This window comes from Prunus dulcis, chromosome 4, assembly GCF_902201215.1.
Source record: "Prunus dulcis chromosome 4, ALMONDv2, whole genome shotgun sequence".
NCBI classification, from domain to species: Eukaryota; Viridiplantae; Streptophyta; class Magnoliopsida; order Rosales; family Rosaceae; genus Prunus; species Prunus dulcis.
The window spans coordinates 4,086,881-4,110,640 of record NC_047653.1 but is presented as its reverse complement, the minus strand read 5'-3'; the positions used below and the strand labels follow the sequence as shown (position 1 = coordinate 4,110,640).

The window sequence follows — 23,760 nt, the reverse complement described above, 5'->3', positions numbered from 1 at the left end:
GAGAAATGTGCAGAGCATGAAACCCATGAGAGTTGAGAGGTTTTGGGTTGCTCTTGCATTTATATAAAAATGGAAAAAATGGAATTTTGAAGAACAAAAGTTGAAATGAAATTTGGAATTAATCAGATTATGGGATTTTGATCAGAATGTGAAACTATTTATTTAGGTATTTGGTGTATTTAGTAAATTCATCAACTTTTCGTTGGGGTAAATAGTAATTTCCTAAACTTTATTTAGACACCCCAAGTGTTGAATTGAATTTCATTGGTTGGTTTTGGTTTGCACAAAATCTAAACCCAATTGATTTGGGCCATTTTCGAATTGGACTCTAAAATTGATGTGAGGATTTTTTATTTATTTTTGGAAAATCAAGTCGTCAACCAAAAAAAAAAAAAAAAACTCGTGGACTTCCTCCTGACCCAACTCTCTCATAATTTTCCGAACAAGTCCAAGGCCTTAAATGGAAATTCTGTCGATGACGTGTTTCTTCGTGTATTTCTCCTCGTCGTGAGTCGTGTTTGTCGAATGGTCAACAAAAGCTCTTTCTCTCAAATTTACAGACAAAGAAATACAGGAGAAAGGAGTGAAGCTCCTGAACGATCGGTGGTATTGATCGCCATTCAACGTTCCCGCGAATCCAATTCCGCGCCCAAAACACACTAACCCAACCAAAATTTTCCATCACTTTCTCGGGAAAATCTCATCCAACTCGGCGCACGGTGCATCTCAGCCTCCGACTGTAGAGGCGGAGCTGAGCAGTGAGAGCGGAACCCTAAGGAGGCGGCGGCGGCGACGACGGCGACGGTGATCGGATCGAGAATGTCGTCCAAGTCTCTACCTTACTCCAAGAAAGATGTCCATTATGACAACGCTAAGTTCCGCCATCGCTCCTTCGTCAAGGTCCTGCATTTCTTAGATCTCTCTCGATTCTGCGCTTCTAGTTCTAGTCAGTTGGATTCACTGTTCAGATTGCGCTTAATTCTGAAAATTGATTAAATTTATTGTTTTTTTCATATAGCTGAATTTCAGTTTTCTTACATTGGAGATTAATTAATTAGATGATGATGCTCTAGTAATTAATTATCATATGTAAGATTGTATGGATAGGATAGATCAAAGATGTGATTTAAAAAATGTAATTTTTTTGCATCCTCATTAGTAGTTTTTCTCTATTAATTTGATTTAGCACCTTGTCTTATTTTAAATGACATAAGTTTATATGTCTTGTTTCCCAGATGATATCTCAGTCCTTACACACCAGTAACGTAAAGCATCACTGTATGAGTTGCAGCACAGGAAAGTTTCTATTTTTAATAATGATATTTGGTGTAGCATATCTTATGCTGACACACACAAGTCCCGCGAATTCTGTTACTGGTGGATTTGTGAAGGGTAGTAAGAACAATTCAGTTGAGCACATTACAGGCGGTGGCATTAGATTTGGAAATTTTTTAAGAAAACCACCAAGGCTTCCTCCTCAATTACCACCTGATGAAAAAGGTAACGGTAACCTTGTTCATGAGCGTAGGAAGTTAAATTCTGACCCAAAATGGATAGCTAGGCAACAGGATGTTAAAAAGGCTTTTATTCATGCATGGTCTGGTTATAAAAAGTATGCAATGGGTTATGATGAGCTGATGCCCGTGAGCAAGCATGGAGTTGATGGGTTAGGTGGTCTAGGTGCCACTGTTGTGGATGCCCTTGATACTGCCATGATAATGAGTGCTGATGAAGTTGTTTCTGAAGCAGGCTTATGGATTGAAGCACACCTTTCAAATAGGATTAATCAGACGGGACAAGTTAATTTATTTGAAACTACAATACGTGTTTTGGGTGGTCTTTTAAGTGCATATCATCTTAGTTCTGTGGAAAAAGGGATGGACTCAACACATAAAGGACCTAAACCAGTTGTTTATCTGGAAACTGCTAAAATCTTAGCTGATCGTCTACTATCTGGTTTTACTTCCAGTCCAACTGCTATTCCCTTTGGTGATGTTGTTCTTCGCGACCCTTCAGCGCATCCAGCTCCTGATGGTCGTAGTAGTACTTCAGAAGTTTCTTCTTTACAGCTTGAATTCAATTATCTAAGTTCAGTTTCTGGTGATCCAAAGTACAGTGTGGAAGCTATGAAGGTCTTGGAACACATGAAGACTCTACCAAAGGTGGAAGGACTGGTTCCTATCTTTATAAAGTATGAGCCTTACATCTCAAATAATTTATTAATACTTACATCATTATTCTTTTCAACTTCTTAATTCTTGCTTATAAGTCTAGCATCATGTTTACATTTTCCTTGTACCTAGCAGCTCTCATTAGGTCTACAGAAAATGACTTATACTATACTTCTATGATTATGATTTGATTACATACATTATACTCCATTATGATATGTTCGGTCTTATAAATAAAAACATAGAGTTGGGAATATGAAAAGGACCCCCTTGTGCTTATCTAAGAACAAAATATATGGGTTTGGGACCAAAAAAATGTTTGCTCTCAAAGGTGGGGAAGAATACCTCTTTGTTCTTCTATGAGAAATGTTCAACTTATGTGGTTGAATTCCATGTGGCCTTGATATAATTCAACCATAATAACTTCCGTAGAAGAATCTCTTAAATAATCTCTTCTGCTTCCCTTTTTTCTACAAGTCTATGTGTTAAACTCTTATAATACGAGTCTTCTTATTGAGGGTGGTGCTGAAAGGTTCCTGATTCTAGGAGTTCCCTCCCTTGGTCTCTTGGATACAATTATTGGTGGATATTTTGATCATTGCTCATTTCTAAAACCGTACTTGCACAAATGTATTTATTTATTCTTGTGAGTGTGTGTGTGTGTGTGTGTGTTTATCTTTATGTTTCAATTTTTTTAAAATGTATTCAGTAGTCTGCGTCTCACATGTGCCTTTTTTATTTTCTCTTTGTTGATGTTGTCTATACTGTATGCAGCCCTAGCACTGGTGAATTTAGTGGAGAAAATATAAGACTGGGATCTCGCGGTGACAGCTACTATGAGTACCTACTGAAAGTTTGGCTTCAGAAAAATCAAGAAAGTAATGTTACATACCTCTATGATATGTATGAGGAAGCAATGAAGGGTGTTAGGCACCTTCTTGTTCGGAAATCAATCCCAAATGGATTGGTTTTTGTAGGGGAATTGCCTTATGGATCCGAGGGTTCTTTTAGTCCCAAAATGGATCACCTGGTAAGTAAATCTTTGGCATTTAGATAACTCATAAGTTACTTGTCTATGCTATTGCTTGCTATAAGTTCTTCAAAGTCAGAAGGAAAAGGCCAACTAGGTGGACATCATGTTGCTCCACATAGGGCAGTGAAGTGTAGGTGGCATTGGATATGCTTAATCAAAGTTTTAAAGTCTAAATTTATTAATTGGCTTGTATTTTGCACAACCACAATGTACATGTATGCTTAACTTTTTGTGGTATCCTTGATAAGATGTATTTACCTGTCACTGCGCCAAGCTCATACTTGCTCATTTGGAAATGATTCTTAGTGTGACATTTTGAACTGCCGTTTGCAGGTATGTTTTTTGCCTGGTACTCTTGCACTTGGTGCCACGAAAGGCATTACCAAGAAAAAAGCAATGACAGATAGTGTGATTAACTTTGAGGACCTAAAAAATTTGAAACTTGCAGAAGATCTGGCTAAAACATGCTTTGAGATGTATTCAGTAACCTCTACTGGTCTTGCTCCAGAAATTGCTTACTTCCATACAGAGGTTAGTTTTGGATCTACATGAGCTATATTTTTTGGGAAAAGATCTGCCAAATTTTCACAATGGTCATTAAAGTAACATTTTTTGTCATCATTCCAAACTTTCTATTGTCTATATTGTACCTGGTAACTTGACAATTTCTCTAATTGAAGCAGGAATTTTCTGAAGGAGGTCTTGACGGTGGTAACAAGAGTTCTGAATATGTGAATGACATAATCATCAAACCTGCTGATCGTCATAATCTCTTGCGTCCTGAAACTGTGGAATCATTGTTTGTCTTGTACCGCATCACAGAGGATCCAAAGTAAGCTTTTAATTTCCTCGTTATGTGTCCATCAGTTTTATTGCCCCATAAATAACACACGAGTAGAGGATAAGTCATATCCCCTTTTGGAGCACTTTCACTTATTCTTGGTACTTGCAGATATCGTGAATGGGGTTGGCAGATTTTTGAAGCATTTGAGAAATATACCAGAATTGATACTGGTGGATACAGTTCCTTGGATGATGTAACTGCAATTCCTCCTCATAAAAGAGACAAAATGGAGACGTTCTTTTTGGGCGAGACACTGAAGTATTTGTACTTGCTCTTTGGAGATAGTTCCGTCCTTCCATTGGATAAATTTGTTTTTAACACAGAAGCTCATCCTATTCCAGTAGAAGGCACTACCAAGAGGGGTTAAAATTTTGTTGCACTAAAGCATCAATTCAAAGGAAAAGGAAGTAAAGCATGTATGGACAAATACGGTAGCAGATGTGAACTTGAATGCTCCTTCCGGACTTGCTGGTGTTCATACATTTAGAGTATATCTGATTCCAGAAGACAGTAAATACCCTGGTTAAAGTTAGAGGCGGCTTAATTTGTTTCTCTTCTTGTGCAATTCATTACGTGACAAACCTACAGGACGGAGAGTTTTTCCAGACACCCCTGTACTTGGGGGTGCACCAGATAATGACAAGATTGTATTATGCACTAATTGCTATTTTACAATTTTGATTAATTACTTAATGGGGTTTTGCCCATCAAAAGTATGAAAGTGCCATATTCGGTAATCAACTATTTTCCACTTCTCCGGTAGTATTACTGGATTTGGGGAACCAAAATCTTCAACTGGTGTAGTCACATCAAAATTTCTGTTAACATCTTATTTTACATTGCCTAAAAGTTACAAGCCATCTTCACCTCTACGTAGTTGTATCTAAATAATATTAAGTCACATCAGAATTCATATTATCAGAGTCATGATGAAGAAGAAACAGGTGATCACCATCTCGAACAACACTTACGTCATCTATTTCTGCATTCTCTGCATTAATGACTTTTGTAGGTTTGTAGCCTCCAAACTTCTCACCTGCAATGTCATAAAGTGTGAGGACAAAACTGGGCTGTTATGGAAACTGTATGCTGATCCTGTTAAGCTCTGTGTTGTTGAATATTTTCTAATTTATAAGAATTTTTAGTTCAGGTTTGTTCCTAATCTACTCTTTGAGTTAAAAAGGAAAGCTTACTGGCAACTCTGAGCAGCTCTTCCATCGAATCAGGTAGGATTATTAACTTTGCAAGCTGCATCTCTGATGCACTTCCATTTTGAAAATGCATGTGGATAGTTACTCTCTTGTTGATTGATCTCATCCCTTCTCTATCTCTTGCAGGGCTAGAAGTGCCTGAGTAGGACTTCATGGGTTTCTTTCTCAGGTGAGAGTGGAAAAACTGGGTGCCCTCGTGTCTTTTGGAATTTCCTTTACAATTCCTGGTGCTTTCAGGTGTTTCTGGCTCACTAAACTCTATTCTGTGTTCATCTATTCTCCTATTCTCATAACTTCGTAAGAGGTCATTTATGCTCTTGTTTCCCTGCCGTTGTGCCAGAGCTTTTGGCGTCCAACCTCTAGTATCCGGTTTGTTTACATCGGTTCCTCCTTCAAGCAAAATTTTAACCATTTCCTTATGTCCCTGGCTAGCAGCAGAATGAAGAGCCATTTGGCCGTCCTCAGCAGCGATGTTGACATCCATTGCACATCTAGTTAAAATATCAGCCTTGCATATCTCACTCTTCTCTGTAGCCTCTGGACCTGTAAACAAATCATTCCTCGCTTCCTGCATCGATGGATCTTGATGTGAATTATCTTTGCATTGTGCTTGAGAACAGCATCCTTCTATTGGATCTGTATGTGGATATTCACAGCCCAACCCTTCTTGCCCCTTCAGTTTCTGTAAAGTAGAGTACAGACTATCAGTCTTTGGAAGAGAAGGGTGGTGTGCATGACTGCATTTACCTTTTTTCTTTTTGAAAAACAATATTGTTTTAGTACCATAAAAATGTTGTTCATGATAATTTGCTCATCTTCCTTATTTGCTTGTACAGTGGCCATCAGGGAACTGCTGCGGAGTCGTAAAATCTGAGAAAGTTCGGTGGTCCGAACGGTGAAAGGCTGTGGCATATTACATAATACTCCTATTTCTCCCAAAGTATCATCAGCAGTTGCCTTTCCTACAACCTGTTTGGAGCATGTGAAGTCAGATGTTATCTCTATGTTCTCCAATCCAGAGAGAGTATTTTGAAATGTCAACAATCATATTTGTATCTGTGACTTACTTGCTCATGCTCATCAATATTGCATATCAAATCCTGCAACGATGGAATTTTCCCAATTGAAATTTTGTTCAGAAAGCTTTTGTAAGAATAATATACGAAGATCAAGTAAGAGATAAGAGTTAAGCTGGCGCACCACTGCACCTGAGACCAGTATGTAAAGATCCGTTGGAGCCTCATTTTGTAGAATTACATCTTCCCTGGGTGGAAAATACTCTGCATCTATTTCTGATACCTTAATAAAAGAATGCATGGTTTTTAGTAATCTCGGGAGAAATTTATAAGAGAAGATGAAGGGCCAACGGGGTCTAATCCAGTGGAAAAGAACCTTGACTTGCACCATGGCATCTTAGTTGTGTGTGTGAGTTTAGACTATCACTTGTACTCAAAAAAAAAAAAATGAAGGTGGAGGAAATAAAATAAAATAAAAATTTACCAACTGAAAGAGGAAGTCATGAGAAACTCCTTGAAAGAGATAGACTTTTTGAACAATGGAGAAGAAGAGATGTTGTGCAATGCTTGAACGAATTGCTTTTGGCAAACCATTTAAGGTCTCTTGCTGCTTCAATCCTTCTGTCTTGAACTTGAGGCATATGTGTGACAACATTTGATCCTGAATGCGTTGGGGCAAGTCATTTCTTGCTGCAAATTCCGTAGCAGCTCTCACTGTGTCCCTCTATAAAACACCAAAACCAAAGCTTCATCATCTAATATTTTATTTTGGAAAAAAAAATTATAAAAAAAAAATTAATATATTTTTTAGTTGGGTTTCGATTTGAAGAAATACTCTCAAAATGTGGGGTAGACAAGAGAGCTCACAAAGGAACAGATATTTGGACCTTTTTCTAAAACTTTGATTGTGACTGGGGGATTATTTTGGTCCATTTACAACCTGCCTAGTGCCTAAACTTTGGGACTCTCTTAGGACCTGGTTCATTACTTTGAGCTGTAGTTGTTCTCTAGAAAAGGGACTTTTACTTACAAAGATTCTGGTTCTGCTGGTCCAATGAACCACAAGGTTTGTCATGTTTCCAATGAGGTAAGATGTCAATCCCAAGTTGAAGAGCATGTAGAAAATGTCAAACAGCATCTCCCTGGGGTTCTCAGCATGCAAGTCCCCATAGCCAGTTGTTGTTAGTGTTGTTATAGACCAGTATATTGCAGTCACATATCTGTTCCAGAGACTGTCCTCTTTGAAATTTGGGTACACTGCACCAATCCAGGTTCGTTTCAGGTCAGGATATCGGTCTGCGATCAGATAGTTGAAGCATCCAGCACAGTGTACTGCAAAAAGGGTTACCTGCAATTTGGATGCCGCATAAATTCAGAAATGGTGAACAGCCAAAATGACAAGAGAAGAGTTATGGTGCATGCGTTGGGGTTTTTGGGGCTTACAGATATGAGCTTTGTGCACCGAATCCAGAAGTAATTGAACCGAATGTCCTTCTCAAGTCTGAAGGGAAAGCAAACCGGCTAGTAAGTATTGTGTTTGTCAATACTTGCATCAAAACAATTGGAAAATTTGAAGAAAACCAAAGGCAAAGCCATAGGATTAGGATGGAAGAGTATGGTGATGAACCTTGCAAACAAGAAGCTGACACGTCTGAGGCGCCAGAGCCTGAGCATGTTGAGTAGTTTGAAGCCAAGTTCGCTGCCATGATTTGTGAAGAGGAGGCTAATTGACTGAAATGGTGCAGTGGAGCACACATCGAAAATGAACCAGGTTGAGATGTACCTGTTGGTTGTGTGAAAGAACAAAAGAAAGAGGATTATTTATTCTTGTAAAGAAACTAAAACACATCTCCTGGTTGTTGTAACTCAGAATGTACTAACGCACCTCATTGCGATTTGCTTGGGATTGTCAACGAGAAGATAAGAGCGGCTGTCGAGATAGGCAACAAAGAAAGTGAGGAAGATGTCAATGGCAAAGAAGCCATTGACAATGTTGTCTAGGACGAAAAGAGCATCTTGCTTGTAAGGCAGAAATGCAAACTCGAACGGGCAAATCCAGGAGGAGTAAATGACTAGAAGAACAAGTAGCATCTCCCAAGCCCTGAAAAATGAGGATCATATTTAGAGAGAGGGCATGAATTTGATGAGCAGCAGCAGCAGCAGAGTAGAAAGAAACAAATAACATTGAAAAAGAAGAAGTAATGTGACAAAGAAATGAATAACGATCATCACCTATAGCGAGGATTGTATGGGGATATAATGTATTTCCTGAGCTTAGTTGACTGGTTGATTCTGGCTCCAAGGGAGGGCAGAAGATCACTAGAGAAGAAGCTGCTCTGAGCAAAACTATCTATTTGATATTCATCGATACAGAACCTCTTGAAGAAGTTTTTTGTGCAGGAAAGTGACATCTTTTTTTCTCTTCTTTTTCTTTTTTTGGTTTTTCTGGTCTTTGCTTAACTCTTCAAGATTTGTAAAGTAAAATGGTTGGTTGGTTGGTTGGTTGCTAACTTGCTAGCTAGCTAAAAGATTTTTGGGGTATTAATAGTAAGGCCACTTGGCTTCGGTGACACATCTCCTCCTTCCCCCGTAGCCTTTTTCGGTACCTTTTCGGTACCACACCTGTGACATATTTGCTTTGAAACGAATATGCTGGAAGCTTAATTGTGCAGGTGGGCTAGTAGTGCTGGTTACGGATGGGAAAGCTAGAAGCAAAAAGATGAAAGAAGACTTTCCATCTTGTTTGAGTAAGAAAGGTAAGGAAATACGAACACGAAAAGAACAAGTTGAAGAGAGAGAGAGAGAAGAAGCAGGGGAAGTGGCAGACATGAGCAGCGTAATTTCTGTAATGCAGCAACAGAAGCAGGAGCAGCTGCAGATAAGCTCTTGCTAGTGATAGAGCAACAATAAGGAAGATGATAATGGTGGTTTTTGTTGTGTAAAGGTGAGGGTGGCGGGTGCGCCATCATTGATATACATGTGAAGTTTTGCTCCAACAGGCTGTTGCTCAGCAAGGACAGATTTCACTTGGGTTTTAAGCATTTTGGCAATTCCCCTAATTGGTGTGTCAAGTTTTTTTTTTTTTTTTTTTCAAGTATTCATTTCAAAATGTGAGAGAATGGACCAGAGGCTGATCTGGTGCAGTTCACTTCATGGATGCCACGTGGACCAATCAGAAGTTGTTGAAGAGGTGGTGACACACTTTTGCAAAAATCCTCCAACAAACAAAACCCAAGTTTTTATTTTTTATATTTTTTAAACTCATGATTATTTAGCTCCCTTCATATTCATATTAAGAGGCCAAGAGCAGACTTGCTTGCTGCTGAGGTTGTTTGTATACGCAACTCAATCAGAGCCATAAAAGTGTGAGATGGATTGGTGCCATATATCCAAATTCCTATATCCGTTTTCTTCTAATTTGGTTTTAGCTCAACAGGATTCTCACCGACTAGTTTTTTGTGTGGCTGCACTGCATGTTGTTTTGATTTAACATGCATCTGATCTAGTTTAATTAATTAATTAATCAAGGATTTCATTGGACGGTCAGGATGAGGTAATCTTTTTGAGTTCGAATGATAATCTCCCATCTGCAAATCTCCAACTCATCATGTAAATGTAATGCAGATTTGCTGGCTCCATGAAATCCTTTTGAGTGCATGAAATTTTGATGGCCAATGTGGCATATGGGATGTTGGCTTTGTATTTATCCTGGAAAAGCATATGACTGGTTGTCAACAAAAAGTTGAAGAGACAACATATTTGCATGTCTTCAATCAGAATTATCCCCCTCTGATTTAATTGGCTGCAGATACTAATTACTTGTGCTGATTGTTTTCTAATTCTTTACAATAACCTTTTATCACAAGTTTTAGAAGATAATCAAGGTTTAGACAAGTAACCCCTCCATCTCTCAAGGACTAAACCGTGTCATTGAATTAATGATGATGTGATTATTGGCTTGAAGCCCACTTGGTGCTGGACAACATGTGACAAGTTCTTGGGTCCCGTGGGTGGACCACTTCACTCCTCCGGCTATACACTTCACCAAAGGGAACCTCCTATATTTGGATAGCACTTTGTGGAATCCAAATATAGGAAGGTTCTCTTTATTTGTGTGTGTGGCCGGACGGATAATCATGGTCGATTTATCAAACTTAAATATTTCTCTTGAATATATTGATGTCTCTTTAAGCTTAAATTAAAGGCACGTGAGTGACGTGTGCGTGTTTGGGTTTGATTAAGCAGAAACCCCACCACTCTTTCATCGTTAGTGACTATGTCTATAGCAATTTGTGTAATTATAGGGACTCTCTCTCCTCATTGGACCTCCTTATTTCTGGGGAGCCTCTCAATGACAAGGACTATGTGGCTTTGTATACTTCCTTTGCCTCTCTCTCTCTCTCTCTCTCTCTCTCTCTCTCTCTCTCACACACACACACGGAAAAGGTGTATTGGGTTGATCGTGAAAATTGTGAAGAAAATAAAGCAATTGTTTTTAGGGTTTACATGCCAATCCTATTCAAGGTTTCTCATGAACATGTACCGCATAAACCAAACATCAGTTTACCAAAACACCATTTGAGGTATATTAGAATTAAGGAAGACAACTCTCACACCAAATAAGAGTAATTAACTAAATTAATTAGGCAATATTTGGCGGTAATGCATGCGAAATGAAGAAGAAAAATCGTGAAACGTAACGTGGCCAGCATATATAGCATTCAAACCAAAAGTTTCATGTGACCATATCACATATAATTAACAAGTTTGAACTTTTTTGGTGCCACACATGCTTCATGGCCCATGATGCATATATCTTAGGGTTGAAAAATGGAAGAAGTAATCAAGTTAAATTATGCAAAAAGGAGAGAAAGAAGTTAGTTCCCGTGATGGTTGGTTGGGTTGGGTTGGGAGGCCAGGGGCAATAGCCAATTTTGTGGGAAAGTTAAAGGTGGTCCAGCATCTATGTAAAATGATGGTTCTTCTCATAAGATGGCTATAATCAATACTTGTACATCATGTGGTCCTTAACTGTGTTTCAGGCCGCCTTGGAAACTAGTGTACTTCAACTTTCCAGCATTATACCCGATTAGGTGCCTAGCTAATATATTTATAACTAATGGTGCTGAATGGTGTGATTAGGATGTTTATCCGTAGGGAAATGTTGTTTTTCCAGACTTGTCTTGCATCGTAACTAATGGTGCTGAATGGTGTGCCTAGCTAATATATTTATACTACTCTTCAGATTGCTATGATTATAGACAAAGACACAAAGGAAAAGAGCATAGCTTTTGCTTTACATTTCTTATATTTTCAAGTAAATAAGAGGTCCTTAATTCGTAGGGTCACATTGCCAAATTGCCAAGTCCCTTAATGGATGCCTTTCCAAATGCGGGTCAGATATCAGTCCTTCAATTTATCTTAAACAAATAGCTCCACCACTAATCTAAGGTATCGTTGATCATGTTGACTTAATTAGTTTGACCACGCCCGGTTAACCATTGCCTCGTTGATGACGTTGACGTCTTTGTGGGTTTGACCGGTGTAGGTATCATGTATGTATGCATGGAAAAGCGTTTCAGAACTTGTTCGCAGCTACTTTTGCCTGTTCTCTTATTGTGAAAATGATGTAGAACATGTTCCAAACCACGTAAAGTGAGCAGCCAGCTCGACCCATTACTTGGTTTAAAAAGAGGCGCACCCAAGAAAACTGATGACCACATTGCCGTGAAGAGACGAATGATGCTTCCATTTCATTTTGATGCACAACGTTTCTTCTAAAAATTTGGTGCAAGGCCATCTTCTCATCAATTCTCCCATGTGAAGAATTGTTTCATGGTCCACAAATATTTTAGGTTGATGGCTGGCTGGGAGTTCGTACTTATCTACTTATCCCTGGGAGAGTTAGAAGGTGATATATGATGATCAATTATAACTGGACCAACATTAGAAAGGGATATAGCAGAATATAATATGAAATTAGATCCCCTAAACCCCAATCACATAAGGCCAAATGTGGATGATTACAGAAAACGGCGTTTTGTTGTTGTTTTATTGATGAGATTCATATACATGCACGAAACGGAATATTGTTTTTGGCAGCTGGGGGAATATTGGAGATGGCAATTTTACTTTGAATTGATGAAAAAGGAACTTTGGGCTTTGAAAGTTAAAATGGTGAGGTAAAATGTCGTCATATATACAGGCATGCTTATTAATTTCTAATTATGTGATGAATTAAATTGAAGATGCTCTTGCCAACATGTGCACCAAGACAAAGTAACAATCAAACTATATTACTATGCATATATGATATCTTCACCAAATCCTTGGGTTGGGGGAAAGTTGAGGGGTCTCACTCACTCACTGCAGCAAAAGCCAAATGCCCTGTGGTCCTTTTTACTCAATTATATATAACTTATTATTATGCACTTTTAAGATTAAAATTAAACCCAATATGGGCCCCATATATATACATATATTTTCTTCACAAAAATCTCGTTAGTTATCAATATGGAGCTTAATGATATTGGATTTTTAAAAAAACTATGGAGCTTAACAATATGATCTTTTCATTTTGTGTGTTTGTTTGCGGATATTGTACGTGATTTACAACCAATTATATATTTATTTCTCGTCACATGACTTATCATGTGATGAGAAAGATAGACACATATGCGATTTCACTATAATTTTCAGGAAAAATATTGCAGATAAAGGAAAAGGAAGTGGTGCTGCACCAGCACCATATTATGCAGTATGTGTTGGTGAATTTCACTGATATATTCATATGCAAATGGACTCATGGTCACACGTGCTCCACGTCACTCAAAATGTGTTGTCCAAGTGTTAAGCTTGAAAATTCGTCACAAGTGTGGGGGTGTGTGAGAATGTGAAGGAAAAAATTCTCACATTGGAAAGTTGAGAAACCTAGCAAGGGCTTATAAGGAGTTGGGCTACTCCCCCCATTGCTAATTGATTTTGGGGTGGAACCTCAACTTCCTTCGTGGTATCAAGTTTATCTCAAAAAATCTCGATACAATTTCATTGATACACACCAATCTTTATATCGCAGTTGGTTGGGAAAAAACTGGCACCTTTGGTAGTGCCCCTCCCTCATTCATTCCCTCATGTCACATGTGCCTCCAGCAATCTGTCATATCAGCATTAGCTACCTTATTTTCAATTTCACCATCTAGCAAATCTTCAGTCGCATTCTTTTGATGTATCTGAACATATATGCATGCCAATTGTTAGGACATTTCCTTGGAGGTTTTCGGAGGCAAACTCTGTACTGGAAGTTTGGGGTAGTGGGTTTCCATCGTGTTTTACAAAAACGCAGTCTTGTCGTGTATGCCATTGCCAAGCATGCGTGCCCTACGCGATGGTGGCCGAGAGCATATATATATATATATATATACACGCATGCTATATGGTCTGACTAAAATAACATCAAACACTCAGATATGTAAGTCAAAAACAGACATCAAAGTTTTTAGAAGGGTCTTCAGGAATCAGGATGACAATATTGATAATTGCTGAAAATCGAATCACGTGAATATTGTTTGCCAAATATCTCATATCCCCTGCATATTCTTGGACACTACTCATGACTATAATGCAAATGCAATAACATGCAAGTTGCAACATCACTAACTCTGCATCCATCTTTTCCCCACCCCGAACCCTGCAATCCAACGAGGAAGTGGGAACGGGGTGTTCGAACTTTCAAGACTCTTGTTAAAAATGCTCTCATATCATGTTAGACAATCACTGACTTCAAAAGTTTAAATTTTCAGCACACATCAATATGCAGAACATCCGAAGTGAATGTAAGGGATTCTGGAGTTTATACTAGGCCTCGTTTATTAGAGAGGATTAGACTAGACTAACAACGTGCCTATATTTCATGTGCAAGTAAGGCATAATATGAATATTGTTGTCTAACTTGAAGGATGAAGGAGGACTAATCTTAAGAGGTTGATGATTAAAACTTATACCTCCTAATCCCACCATATGCAAGGGGATTAGGAGGGATAACCTCTTATAAATAGTCCCCATTTTTCCTCCAAGTTAAACAACATATCCATATTATGCCTTGAATGCACATGAAATGTAGGCATTTTACTAGTGTAGTCCTCCCTATCAAACAACCCCTAAAACCATAGATATTGACATAAAAGTCATGTGGGTAATTGGTGGAACCAATATTTGAAATCATATCTTTTGATTTTCCCTGAAACTCCCATAGGATGTACAAAGTCCAGTGTTGGTTATGATCAACAAATCTAGCACCATCCTAATTTGTTTGGACTCGGGACATGTGCATGATGAACATGTGGGAGGGGGCTAAACCCTGTAGATTGATATTAAACATGAGCATGACACAAAGTGGAGCTTGGTTATCTTGAATTTGATCATTGAAGCTATGGAAATGGAAAGATTGCCTCCCTTCTTGTCTGCTTTTCTGTGTGGGTGATGTTATTGGCACTCCGAAAAAGAAAAAAAAATCATTTTAGTACATGTGTGCTTTGGGGTTACCCTAAAAGAGATTGAACTTTTGATTAATTCTAATTCAAACTGGTTTTCCTTCTTTTGATCCAACTTTTGATGCTCTCAAGCCATCCTGCTTAAGTTCTAAGCATATAGTTTCGACCCCTTGGAGACAAAGTTTGAGAGAATTGTTCTAAAAAAATTTGGGTGCTTTCCTTCTCAGCATGCTTTTTGAAGAAGTTAGAAATCCAAAACATCCGGGGTGAGGCAATTAACACATTAATTTGAGTGCCATATAGTGTAGCTAGCCTTGTCTTATTGAATCATTTATGGAGACAGAAATGACTCGCCCTGGTATTTTCATTTAAAAGTTGTGTGGGACAACTTGCATCAATGCTATCAACTGCTCTGCTAGTGCTGTGCTGAGAGACTATTTCCCAGAGATGAGGTTTGGACAACCACTATGTTGTTTCACAATACAAAATACATTCAGCATCTATTCGTTAAAAACGACCCGAATGGAGAATAAATCCGGCTGCATTTCTCAACACTGACTTTATCAATAAGTAACTTGTATTTTTTCGTGTCTTGGTAGGTTACAAATCATGTTGAACAAACAAGAAGAAAAAAAAAAAACTGAACCTACATCCAAGCGTCAACAGAAACTCATAGAATACATTACTTCTGACAAAGAGAGCACAACTACGAAAACAGATTAGGCCTTTGCTTTTCCAGCCTGGAGAGATTGAGCCCTCTGTTGTAATTTTAACATCTGCACGACAACATATCCAATGGAAGCAATTAATATTGAAATATATGTCTACATTGGTTAAGAATGGTGTTAACTTGTAGTTATGACCCTTTGCAGCGTACACCCTAGTCAACTTCAATACGCGAAGGTGAAAGGAGAGACACAAAACCAATGCAACAATTTAATTGTACACTTTCTGAAATTAATTCTTCAAATACTAAATACTATAGATATATTGCCACAACCCAATCAAAGTCGAGGCTGTACGAAACGGCTGTGGCATTATACGAGAGCATTTAAGATACACAGAAACAAGGAAGAATACAAACCGTTTCTTTCTTGCTATTTTGCTTCTCGTCCAAATCTTGAAGAGTAGTATCAAGCCGCTTCCTGTTGCACAGAATAAATACCAGTTTCAGTGTCAAACATATGCAACAAGTTTCGCATGAATATGATTATGATGATCAAGAAAAAGATAGGAAAAAAAATTTGAGATATCTATGGTCTGGAAAAGCATATAACTGGTATGAAATCCATCTAACAATTCCCACGAAAAAGGTTTCTCAAGATAAGCTTATGCACAGAATACACAGCTTCAGAGAAAGACACACCAAAACCTGGTTATAATTGGACTCAATACCCAATTTATTCATTCCTCTCCACTTTTTTTGGGATTTAACCAAACAATCCTGTTTCTTTAGATATTTCTTAGGCCCACAATCACGTATATGAAGGTAATAGGCATATGAATACATTGAACATCCTCTTATGAAATAATGGACATCCTTCTCAAAGAATGTGAACATAACTCATTCCAAAGAACAGAGACCCCTACGCATCATTTTGTGAAAACTCAGAACTAGTACGTCTTGCTTTATAGTAAGCAATTCAACATCCATGAAATTGACAGCTATTAGATACAATTACAAAAACTTTGTTCTAAAGAATTGGTTTTTGAGAATGCAGAGCTTCATTTTTTTATATGCTTTTGCACCCTTGGTCCTTCCCCATCTGGTGGGCAGAAATTTGCCCTCAAAGAAGTTTGTTGATGGTCTGACATTTATACAACATATCATAAATCGTATAATTTGATATGGAAACAGTGTACCATATGCAGTTTCAGAAAAGAAAAAGCTTTAGTTAGATTCATTACGTTCCATTTAAAATTTTCACTTCCCAGCATTAAGATCGATGATCAAGGCCTATCATTTAACATAGATTAGTTAGAATTTTAAATTGACCAAAAAATAATCAAATTGGTTTGACCAATTTCAACATTCGATCTAAACTACTTTTCTCACAACATTCTGAAATTGTTCCCACAATCTAGGTTAAATAACTTCTGTAAATTTGATCTATCGTACAATTTTTTTATAACTCCGATACTGAACCGCATTATTGAAGTTAAGAAACCTAACAACAATAATCCATGAAATTAAAATTTGAAATGATAAACTAAACTGGTGCAGAGTACATATATAAACAAATGAAACAGAAGCATACAGTTCGGCAGAGATGTATTCGATTCTCTTGCGCACATTGGCCCTAGCCTCTGCCAAATCCTGCTTCACAAGAACCGGACCGATCAATTTGAAAACATTGGCGTCTTCGCTCAGGAGATCCAATTCCTGCAAACACAAGCAATCATATTTGTATTCGATCAAATAGTAAATCACTAACCAAATAACCATGAGATTATGAACACTACAACAAAGCCCACTAGCTTCCAACTAAATGAAAATTTTGCATATATATCAAATATCAGGTAATCAATTTAGCAGAAAAGCACTTCAAGTATTCTGAAAAAAGAAAAAAGCTATTTAAATGAAATTTAGCGTCTCAGCTTATGTGAAATTCATAACAAGAGCTGACTTCGTTTTCCCGGTAACCAAACAGAAAATAGAGAAAGCACAATCGAGACAGAAGGTGACCTTGAGAACAAGCTCGTTCTCGCCCAGCTGAATAGTGTACTTCTTTCTCACTTGATGATTCTTTGAAATATCTGAAAGAGCAAATGCCATGTTAGGGTTTTACATATTCAAGTATAAGTGTATATACATACAGCTACGGCTTGCCTTTTTGGATTTTGCTGAGATCGTTAGCTTTGGCTTCCAATTCGCGCTGAAGCTCCCGAAGAGCTGACGACGACGCCATTGCTTTTGCTGCTGTTGTTACTTGTATTCCTTCGTCTTCGGATCAGTAGCAGCTTAGGTCTCCCTCCCTTTTCTTTGGTCTCTTTATGTTGGGCCTTAATTCAATTTTTAAGTTTTTTAGGTCCAGATCTTCGGCTTGCCTCCTTTAAAATTGTTGGTTAACATTAAACCCACTTGAAAAAAAAAAATTTGAGAGCATGGACCATGGAGAGGTGTAAGGGCGATCTCCCCGTATCATTTTAATTTTCGTCCTCGTTGTTGTTGCACATAAAAGTTGGCCGACATTTCATTTATTTATATATTACAATGTCAGGGGTTGAGCTTAGATTAATCTTAATCCATTTTCTCGCTCGCTCTCGTAAAGTTACCCCTCCGTAGCAAAGTTGTCATAGAGATAATTCGACAACATGCCTAAAAGAGGTTGAGACAAACCAGGGGCAGCTAGGGGAAGGTGGCCTACGAGTTTTAGTCTTGCCCTTACAAGCAAATGTTCATGGATCCAATATTGTAAGTAGGTACATATTCAAATGGAAATATGTTTGTATTTCTAAACCATGGATCTAGGTCATTTATATGTTGACCTCAAATTCTTTTCGGACAACTAGGATGATTATTTCAAATAAAATAATTATTAGGCTGAACGGATTTGGGAACAAAGTTGTCCTTCTTTGGTGTGAGCGATATGTGCAGTGTGTCAGTTGTCACGGTCGTTGACGACCATGAGATCGAAGAGACGATTTGGGCCAAGTTAGGAACCATTTCTCGACTGTTGGGTCCTTAGCCTTGGTGACAAGGGTACTTGTGTTGTGTCATGCTCGATGGAGTTGTGCTTGGTAGTCAAATGATCTCTCAAGTCCTATTTGAATCAAACTGAAACAAAGACTAAAATGAAAACTCTGAAGAACAAAGCTGTTTGTTAATATATTAAATGGAAGATTACAATGATGATGATGCTATATTGAATCCTAGGAAAGCAATAAAATTTATCAAAGTCTAGTTTAGGGAATACATTGAACAACATTTTGGCTTGGTTTTTGTTGAGAGATTGAAGGTCTAAAAATGAAAATTGTCCTACTATTTATAGGCAAAAATTGCCGCCTTCAAAAGCGTCAAGATATACGGTCACTGCCCAAGGTTTACTTGCACTGCTCTCCTATTGTTACATCATGCCTCGATCACTTATCCAAAGGTACTTATTCTGATTATTCCTTCTCTCTGATTTCCAAGGACTCCAATCTCTAAGTAGCTCAACGTCCCATCATTCATTTTGCTATGCTATGTGGTGCTCTTATTGAGGTAGTGCGTGTGAAATCCTTGCCTCAGTAGACGCTCGTGCTTTTTACTCGACCGAGGAACAAATGCCGAGCATTGACTTTGGTGAAGTCTTTGCTACGTATGAAGGTTTGTATTAGGCCTTAAAGCTTGGGCCAAAATTTCGATCCATGACTTTTGGCCCAAGTGGACCTTTATTCAATTTGAACTTTGGGCCTGGGTTGGACCTGGACCAAGTCCGTTGGTCATGAGCCTCCTAGGTCTGACCCTTTTTCTTTTTACTTTAAGCCTTAGCTTCTAGGCCCAAAATATTGGCTCAATGGACCCTTGCCACTTCATTTCTCCTTGTGGAGCTAGGGTGAAAATTTTAGGTATAAACATCATTATCAAGATAACATGTTAAATCATATATAAATATGTAGCCTAAATTCACAATCAAACAAACAAAGGAACTTACCTTTATATCCAAAACACAAGTTCATCAAACAAAACAACCTACCTTATATTCAAAATACTCGGAACTTAAGTTTGCGAAGGAAGACTAAAAACAACCTACTTTCTTCTTCTTTTTGGGCGAAGGAAGTAAATAAACTCACGAGTGCTTGAAGACTGTCAAAGTAGCATGAAATGGCGGAACGTCAGGGGCCCGCCGCAAGACCGCGATTCTCAAAACACGGCATTACAATTAATATAATAAATAAATCATCAATAATTAAAAACATATCCAGGTGGGAACGGTAGGACGACTTTTTTTTCTATTTTCTTTTCTCTTCTCTAATTCCAAAAATAAAGAAAGTTGAAGCCCTGCTCTGCTCTTTATGTCAAATTAATCATATCAAAGTAAAACTTTGATTAAATAAAGTAAATCCTTCTTATTAGCTAAAGAATAAAGACGATTGAACTGGAATCTTTTGAATAAAAGGACACTCTCACTCCCCTCTTTCCTCTGTCCCTATAAACTCAGTAGAGAGAATAAGAGTGAGAGAGAGAGAGAGAGAGAGAGAGAGTTAGTGAGAGAGTATTTGGCTAAGAAAATGGCTCGGAGCCCCACATTCCCCAAATGGGTCTTACCGATTATGCTTCTTCTTGGCCGTTTGGCTACTAAAATCTCAGCAGAAGATGGTACGCTTTCTGGGTTCTCTGTCTCTCATTTTCTTTCTCAGTGTTTGAAAACATTTGCTGCTCTCTCTTTCAGTTTGCGTTTCAAAATTACTTTATTTTCGCTGTTGGTGCGTTTCAGTATGTTTGTTTTTCTGTCCAACTGCTGAGATGAGATCTGATTAATAATACTCCAGTCCCAAACTGATAATGAAAGATTAGTTCTTGCTTAGTAATTAGGCTATTAGCTTTCATGGGTTCGGATTTGATTTGCAATTTCTTGCTTTGTGTTTCTGCATTTTCTCATTTTCTTGAAGCTTTTTGCCTGCAATTTTCTTCTTGAAGCTTGATGTCATTCAAAGCTTCCATTTTAAATGTGGTAATGTATTAAAATTTATGGTATTTTGCTAATTCCGAGCATTTCAATCACACTATTTGCCAAGACTCTTGGTTTTCATCCTTTTTTTGCTCTGACATTCATGGGTCCGTTTGAAAATTTCCCATCAAAACATGTATTCTCTGTCTTGATGTAAATTTCATCACTTGCCACCAAGAATTTTTGGTAAATTCTATACCCAAAAAGAAGAATAAAACTGTTGTAAAATTAATAAATAAATAAAATTACTGTGAAGAAAAACTATAAGTGCATAAAAAGTGAAGCTCAAGGGCCCTCTAAAGCTAGTTACCCTTTGGTCCATCCGAATAATGGGGTAAAAATGTCAAAATGACCTAAGTGGACACAAATCTTCGCGCCAAATGTCCTGCTCTTTTTCTCCTCACATACAAAAGGACAAAGCCCCTTTCCGTAAAGGTAACTGACCCTATGACATAGTTTATAAATTGTCCTTTAGATCACCACCCCCCCATTCGCCGGCCACATGGTGTTTGGTGCACGTAAAAATACGGAGCTGTAGGGTCCACGCGTTCATATTAGGTTTTTATTTTTCACTTTTTTTATAAATTTTATTATTCTTAATTTGATATGATTATGGGCTTACAAACATTTGAGGCCCATGTATGGATAAGGTTATCCAAGATTGGAACTTGGATTGGATAGATCTTTTTGCTCGCTCTCTGGTAATTTGGGAAATTGGAGCAACACAAAATTGAAGACAAAAAAACAGAAGAGCAAATGGTCGATTTATTTCCAAAAACAAAAACTAAAGCATTTTACATATTTTTTGAATTGAAAGCAACACCTTGAGATTGACAATTTTTTCTCAACTTGTTTGATATTATTAATTTCTAAAGGGAAAAATATCAGTAGCCGACGCAATTTTGTCATTGAGTGGCCAGTTTTTTCCCCACTGTCATGTCATGATACAACATATCTGACTGTTTTGCTGTCGCGTTGCTTCACATTTGAGTTGAGATCTGGAGGACCATTTCTTGACCAGAGAGCGTGCATGGCTGAATCTTTAATAATTCATTGCCTGGCCCTCCTTTGAGATAGGAGAAAAGCTAAGGCAAAAGAATTTTCAGCCTTCGTATGACCATGACATACTTGCCCTTTTTAGGCAATAGAATTCCCAACTGATTAAGAACAGTTACCTGCGTATTTGAGATTTTATGTTCGAATTTCTCTTCCTCATTATCGTTTGTGTAAAAAATACAATAATTAAATACCGAATTTGAAGTGTAAAATAGTTACTCTTAACCACTTTAGCGATTAATAGCACTCATAAAAATATACTATTTAATTGAATAATGTTACTCTTACCACATTTGTGTAACATATTCCTATACTGCTTTATGTGAAAGTCGAGATGGACAGTCACATCTATTAAAATTATTTAATAATTTTTTTTTAATGATTAATTTTAGTATTTGATTTTTTAATTTTTTAAATTAAAATATATTTTATTAATTTAATTGATGTGTCATATGATATAAACATATCACATCATGTGATATAGAATTATAGAATAAAAATATGATAAGCATATCATTACTCTATTTAATTAGGTAAACACTAATCCTTACAATTTTATGATGGGGCAGGGCCAGTGCCAAATGGTGATTTTGAAATGACCCCATCAGGCGGCTTTTCAAACGAGGCTATAGTAGATGGGCCCATGGGGATCCCCAGCTGGAAATCAAACGGCACCGTTGAGCTTGTGGAGTCGGGGCAGAAACAGGGTGGGATGATCCTCATCGTACCGCAAGGTAGACACGCAGTGAGGCTGGGAAACGACGCCGAAATAAGCCAGCAAGTGAAGGTGGAGAAAGGCTCCATCTACTCCGTCACGTTCAGTGCGGCTCGCACTTGCGCACAGCTGGAGTCGTTGAACGTGTCAGTGCCACCTGCATCGCAGACGATAGACCTGCAGACCTTGTACAACGTGCAAGGGTGGGACCCTTACGCGTGGGCTTTCGCGGCTGAGGAGGATGATGCGATGTTGGTCTTCAGGAATCCCGGCATGGAAGATGACCCCACCTGTGGGCCCATCATTGATGATGTTGCTATCAAGAAGCTCTTTACCCCTGATAGGCCCAAAGGTAAAAATTATTTTCCTCTCACTTGTCTTGACTTCTTCAATTCAAACCCTATGGGCCCATTAGATAATTAGGTGAAGTACTAATTTTCTTTGAGCGGGTAAAATTATTTGACGCTTTTGACCTTTGACCACCTAATCAAAGAAATGAGGATTTATAAATTGTCCCAAGTGAAGAGTTACTATTTATGGACTTCAAGTTTAGGGTATGGGACCTTCTCAATTTCATTATTTAATAATATCATATAAATATATGATTTAGATTCACAGTTAACTAAGTAACATTGATTTGAAACTCGGCCGAAGGTACACACAAAAAATGCTATAAGATTTCATGTTTGCCATATTTTGTGCAGACAACGCAGTGATGAATGGTGATTTTGAGGAAGGTCCATGGATGTTCGCAAACATCTCGCTAGGGGTGCTGCTTCCCACCAACCTCGACGAAGAAACATCCTCGTTACCCGGTTGGATCGTTGAGTCCAACCGTGCTGTTAGGTACATCGACTCCTACCATTTTACTGTGCCGCAAGGCAAGCGAGCCATTGAATTGCTATCTGGGAAGGAAGGCATTATTTCCCAAATGGTTGAAACTTCCCCAAACAAGCCATACACCCTAACCTTCTCTTTAGGCCATGCTAATGACAAATGCAAGCAGCCTCTTGCTGTCATGGCCTTTGCTGGTGACCAAGCCCAAAATGTCCATTATACCCCTAATTCCAACAGCACATTCCAAAGTGCCAATGTGAATTTCACGGCCAGAGCTGAGAGGACAAGGATTGCATTCTACAGTGTGTATTATAACACCAGGACTGACGACATGAGCTCGCTATGTGGGCCTGTGGTGGATGATGTCCGGGTTTGGTTTTCTGGGTCTTGGAGAAATGGGTTTGGAGGATTGGGAAGGATGACACTTGGGCTTGCTTTTTGGGTGCTTGTTTGGGTTTTGGTTTAGGGTTAGGGTAGGGTATGTTTGTTTGGCTAGAGAGCTTATCATATGTAACGTTTTTGTTTTAGTACGTCTAGCATGGGATTGTTGCAAACAATAGTCCCAAAGTACTATAAGTTGTATGTCGTCTTTTGCTTTTATAATTTTGCTATAAGAATGCGAATGTCTTTCCCTTTAATCAATATTTGTAATGGTGAAGACATACATAGGATTCTAAAAGCAAAGCTTTAGCAGTACAACATTTATCCACTAATAGAATTACAGTTCTTGACCT

The 23,760-nt window shown here is 38.1% G+C and overlaps 4 protein-coding genes across 5 annotated transcripts; 2 read left to right on the top strand and 2 right to left on the bottom strand.

Moving 5' to 3' along the window:
- The first annotated feature begins 421 nt into the window (after window positions 1-421).
- Window positions 422-6,316, top strand: LOC117623865 (mannosyl-oligosaccharide 1,2-alpha-mannosidase MNS3). 2 transcript variants are annotated; one of them, XM_034354873.1, is made up of 8 exons: window positions 422-900; window positions 1,236-2,191; window positions 2,946-3,201; window positions 3,538-3,735; window positions 3,888-4,036; window positions 4,157-5,274; window positions 5,386-5,496; window positions 6,096-6,316. In XM_034354873.1, the coding sequence occupies exons 1-6, from the start codon at window positions 820-822 to the stop codon at window positions 4,413-4,415; spliced, it is 1,899 nt and encodes a 632-aa protein (XP_034210764.1). In that variant the 5' UTR covers window positions 422-819; the 3' UTR covers window positions 4,416-5,274; window positions 5,386-5,496; window positions 6,096-6,316. The 2 variants fall into 2 exon arrangements, with proteins under 2 accessions (XP_034210764.1, XP_034210763.1); XM_034354872.1 differs by having other exon boundaries at window positions 5,386-6,316.
- LOC117623864 (potassium channel KAT1-like) lies at window positions 4,837-9,291 on the bottom strand. The gene is made up of 11 exons (XM_034354871.1): window positions 8,508-9,291; window positions 8,161-8,376; window positions 7,903-8,058; window positions 7,719-7,776; window positions 7,306-7,623; window positions 6,760-6,999; window positions 6,460-6,558; window positions 6,327-6,359; window positions 6,043-6,228; window positions 5,242-5,941; window positions 4,837-5,084 (listed from the first exon to the last, which is right to left on the bottom strand). The coding sequence occupies exons 1-11, from the start codon at window positions 8,684-8,686 to the stop codon at window positions 4,942-4,944; spliced, it is 2,328 nt and encodes a 775-aa protein (XP_034210762.1). The 5' UTR covers window positions 8,687-9,291; the 3' UTR covers window positions 4,837-4,941.
- Window positions 9,292-15,265: 5,974 nt separating this feature from the next.
- On the bottom strand, window positions 15,266-17,913 carry LOC117624959 (prefoldin subunit 6). Its single transcript, XM_034356499.1, has 5 exons — window positions 17,595-17,913; window positions 17,451-17,521; window positions 17,023-17,147; window positions 15,849-15,909; window positions 15,266-15,540 (listed from the first exon to the last, which is right to left on the bottom strand). The coding sequence occupies exons 1-5, from the start codon at window positions 17,671-17,673 to the stop codon at window positions 15,484-15,486; spliced, it is 393 nt and encodes a 130-aa protein (XP_034212390.1). The 5' UTR covers window positions 17,674-17,913; the 3' UTR covers window positions 15,266-15,483.
- A 1,751-nt stretch (window positions 17,914-19,664) lies between these two features.
- On the top strand, window positions 19,665-23,668 carry LOC117625816. Its single transcript, XM_034357383.1, has 3 exons — window positions 19,665-20,066; window positions 22,044-22,541; window positions 22,894-23,668. Exons 1-3 carry the CDS (start codon window positions 19,979-19,981, stop codon window positions 23,490-23,492), a joined length of 1,185 nt encoding a protein of 394 aa, XP_034213274.1. The 5' UTR covers window positions 19,665-19,978; the 3' UTR covers window positions 23,493-23,668.
- Window positions 23,669-23,760: the final 92 nt, after the last annotated feature.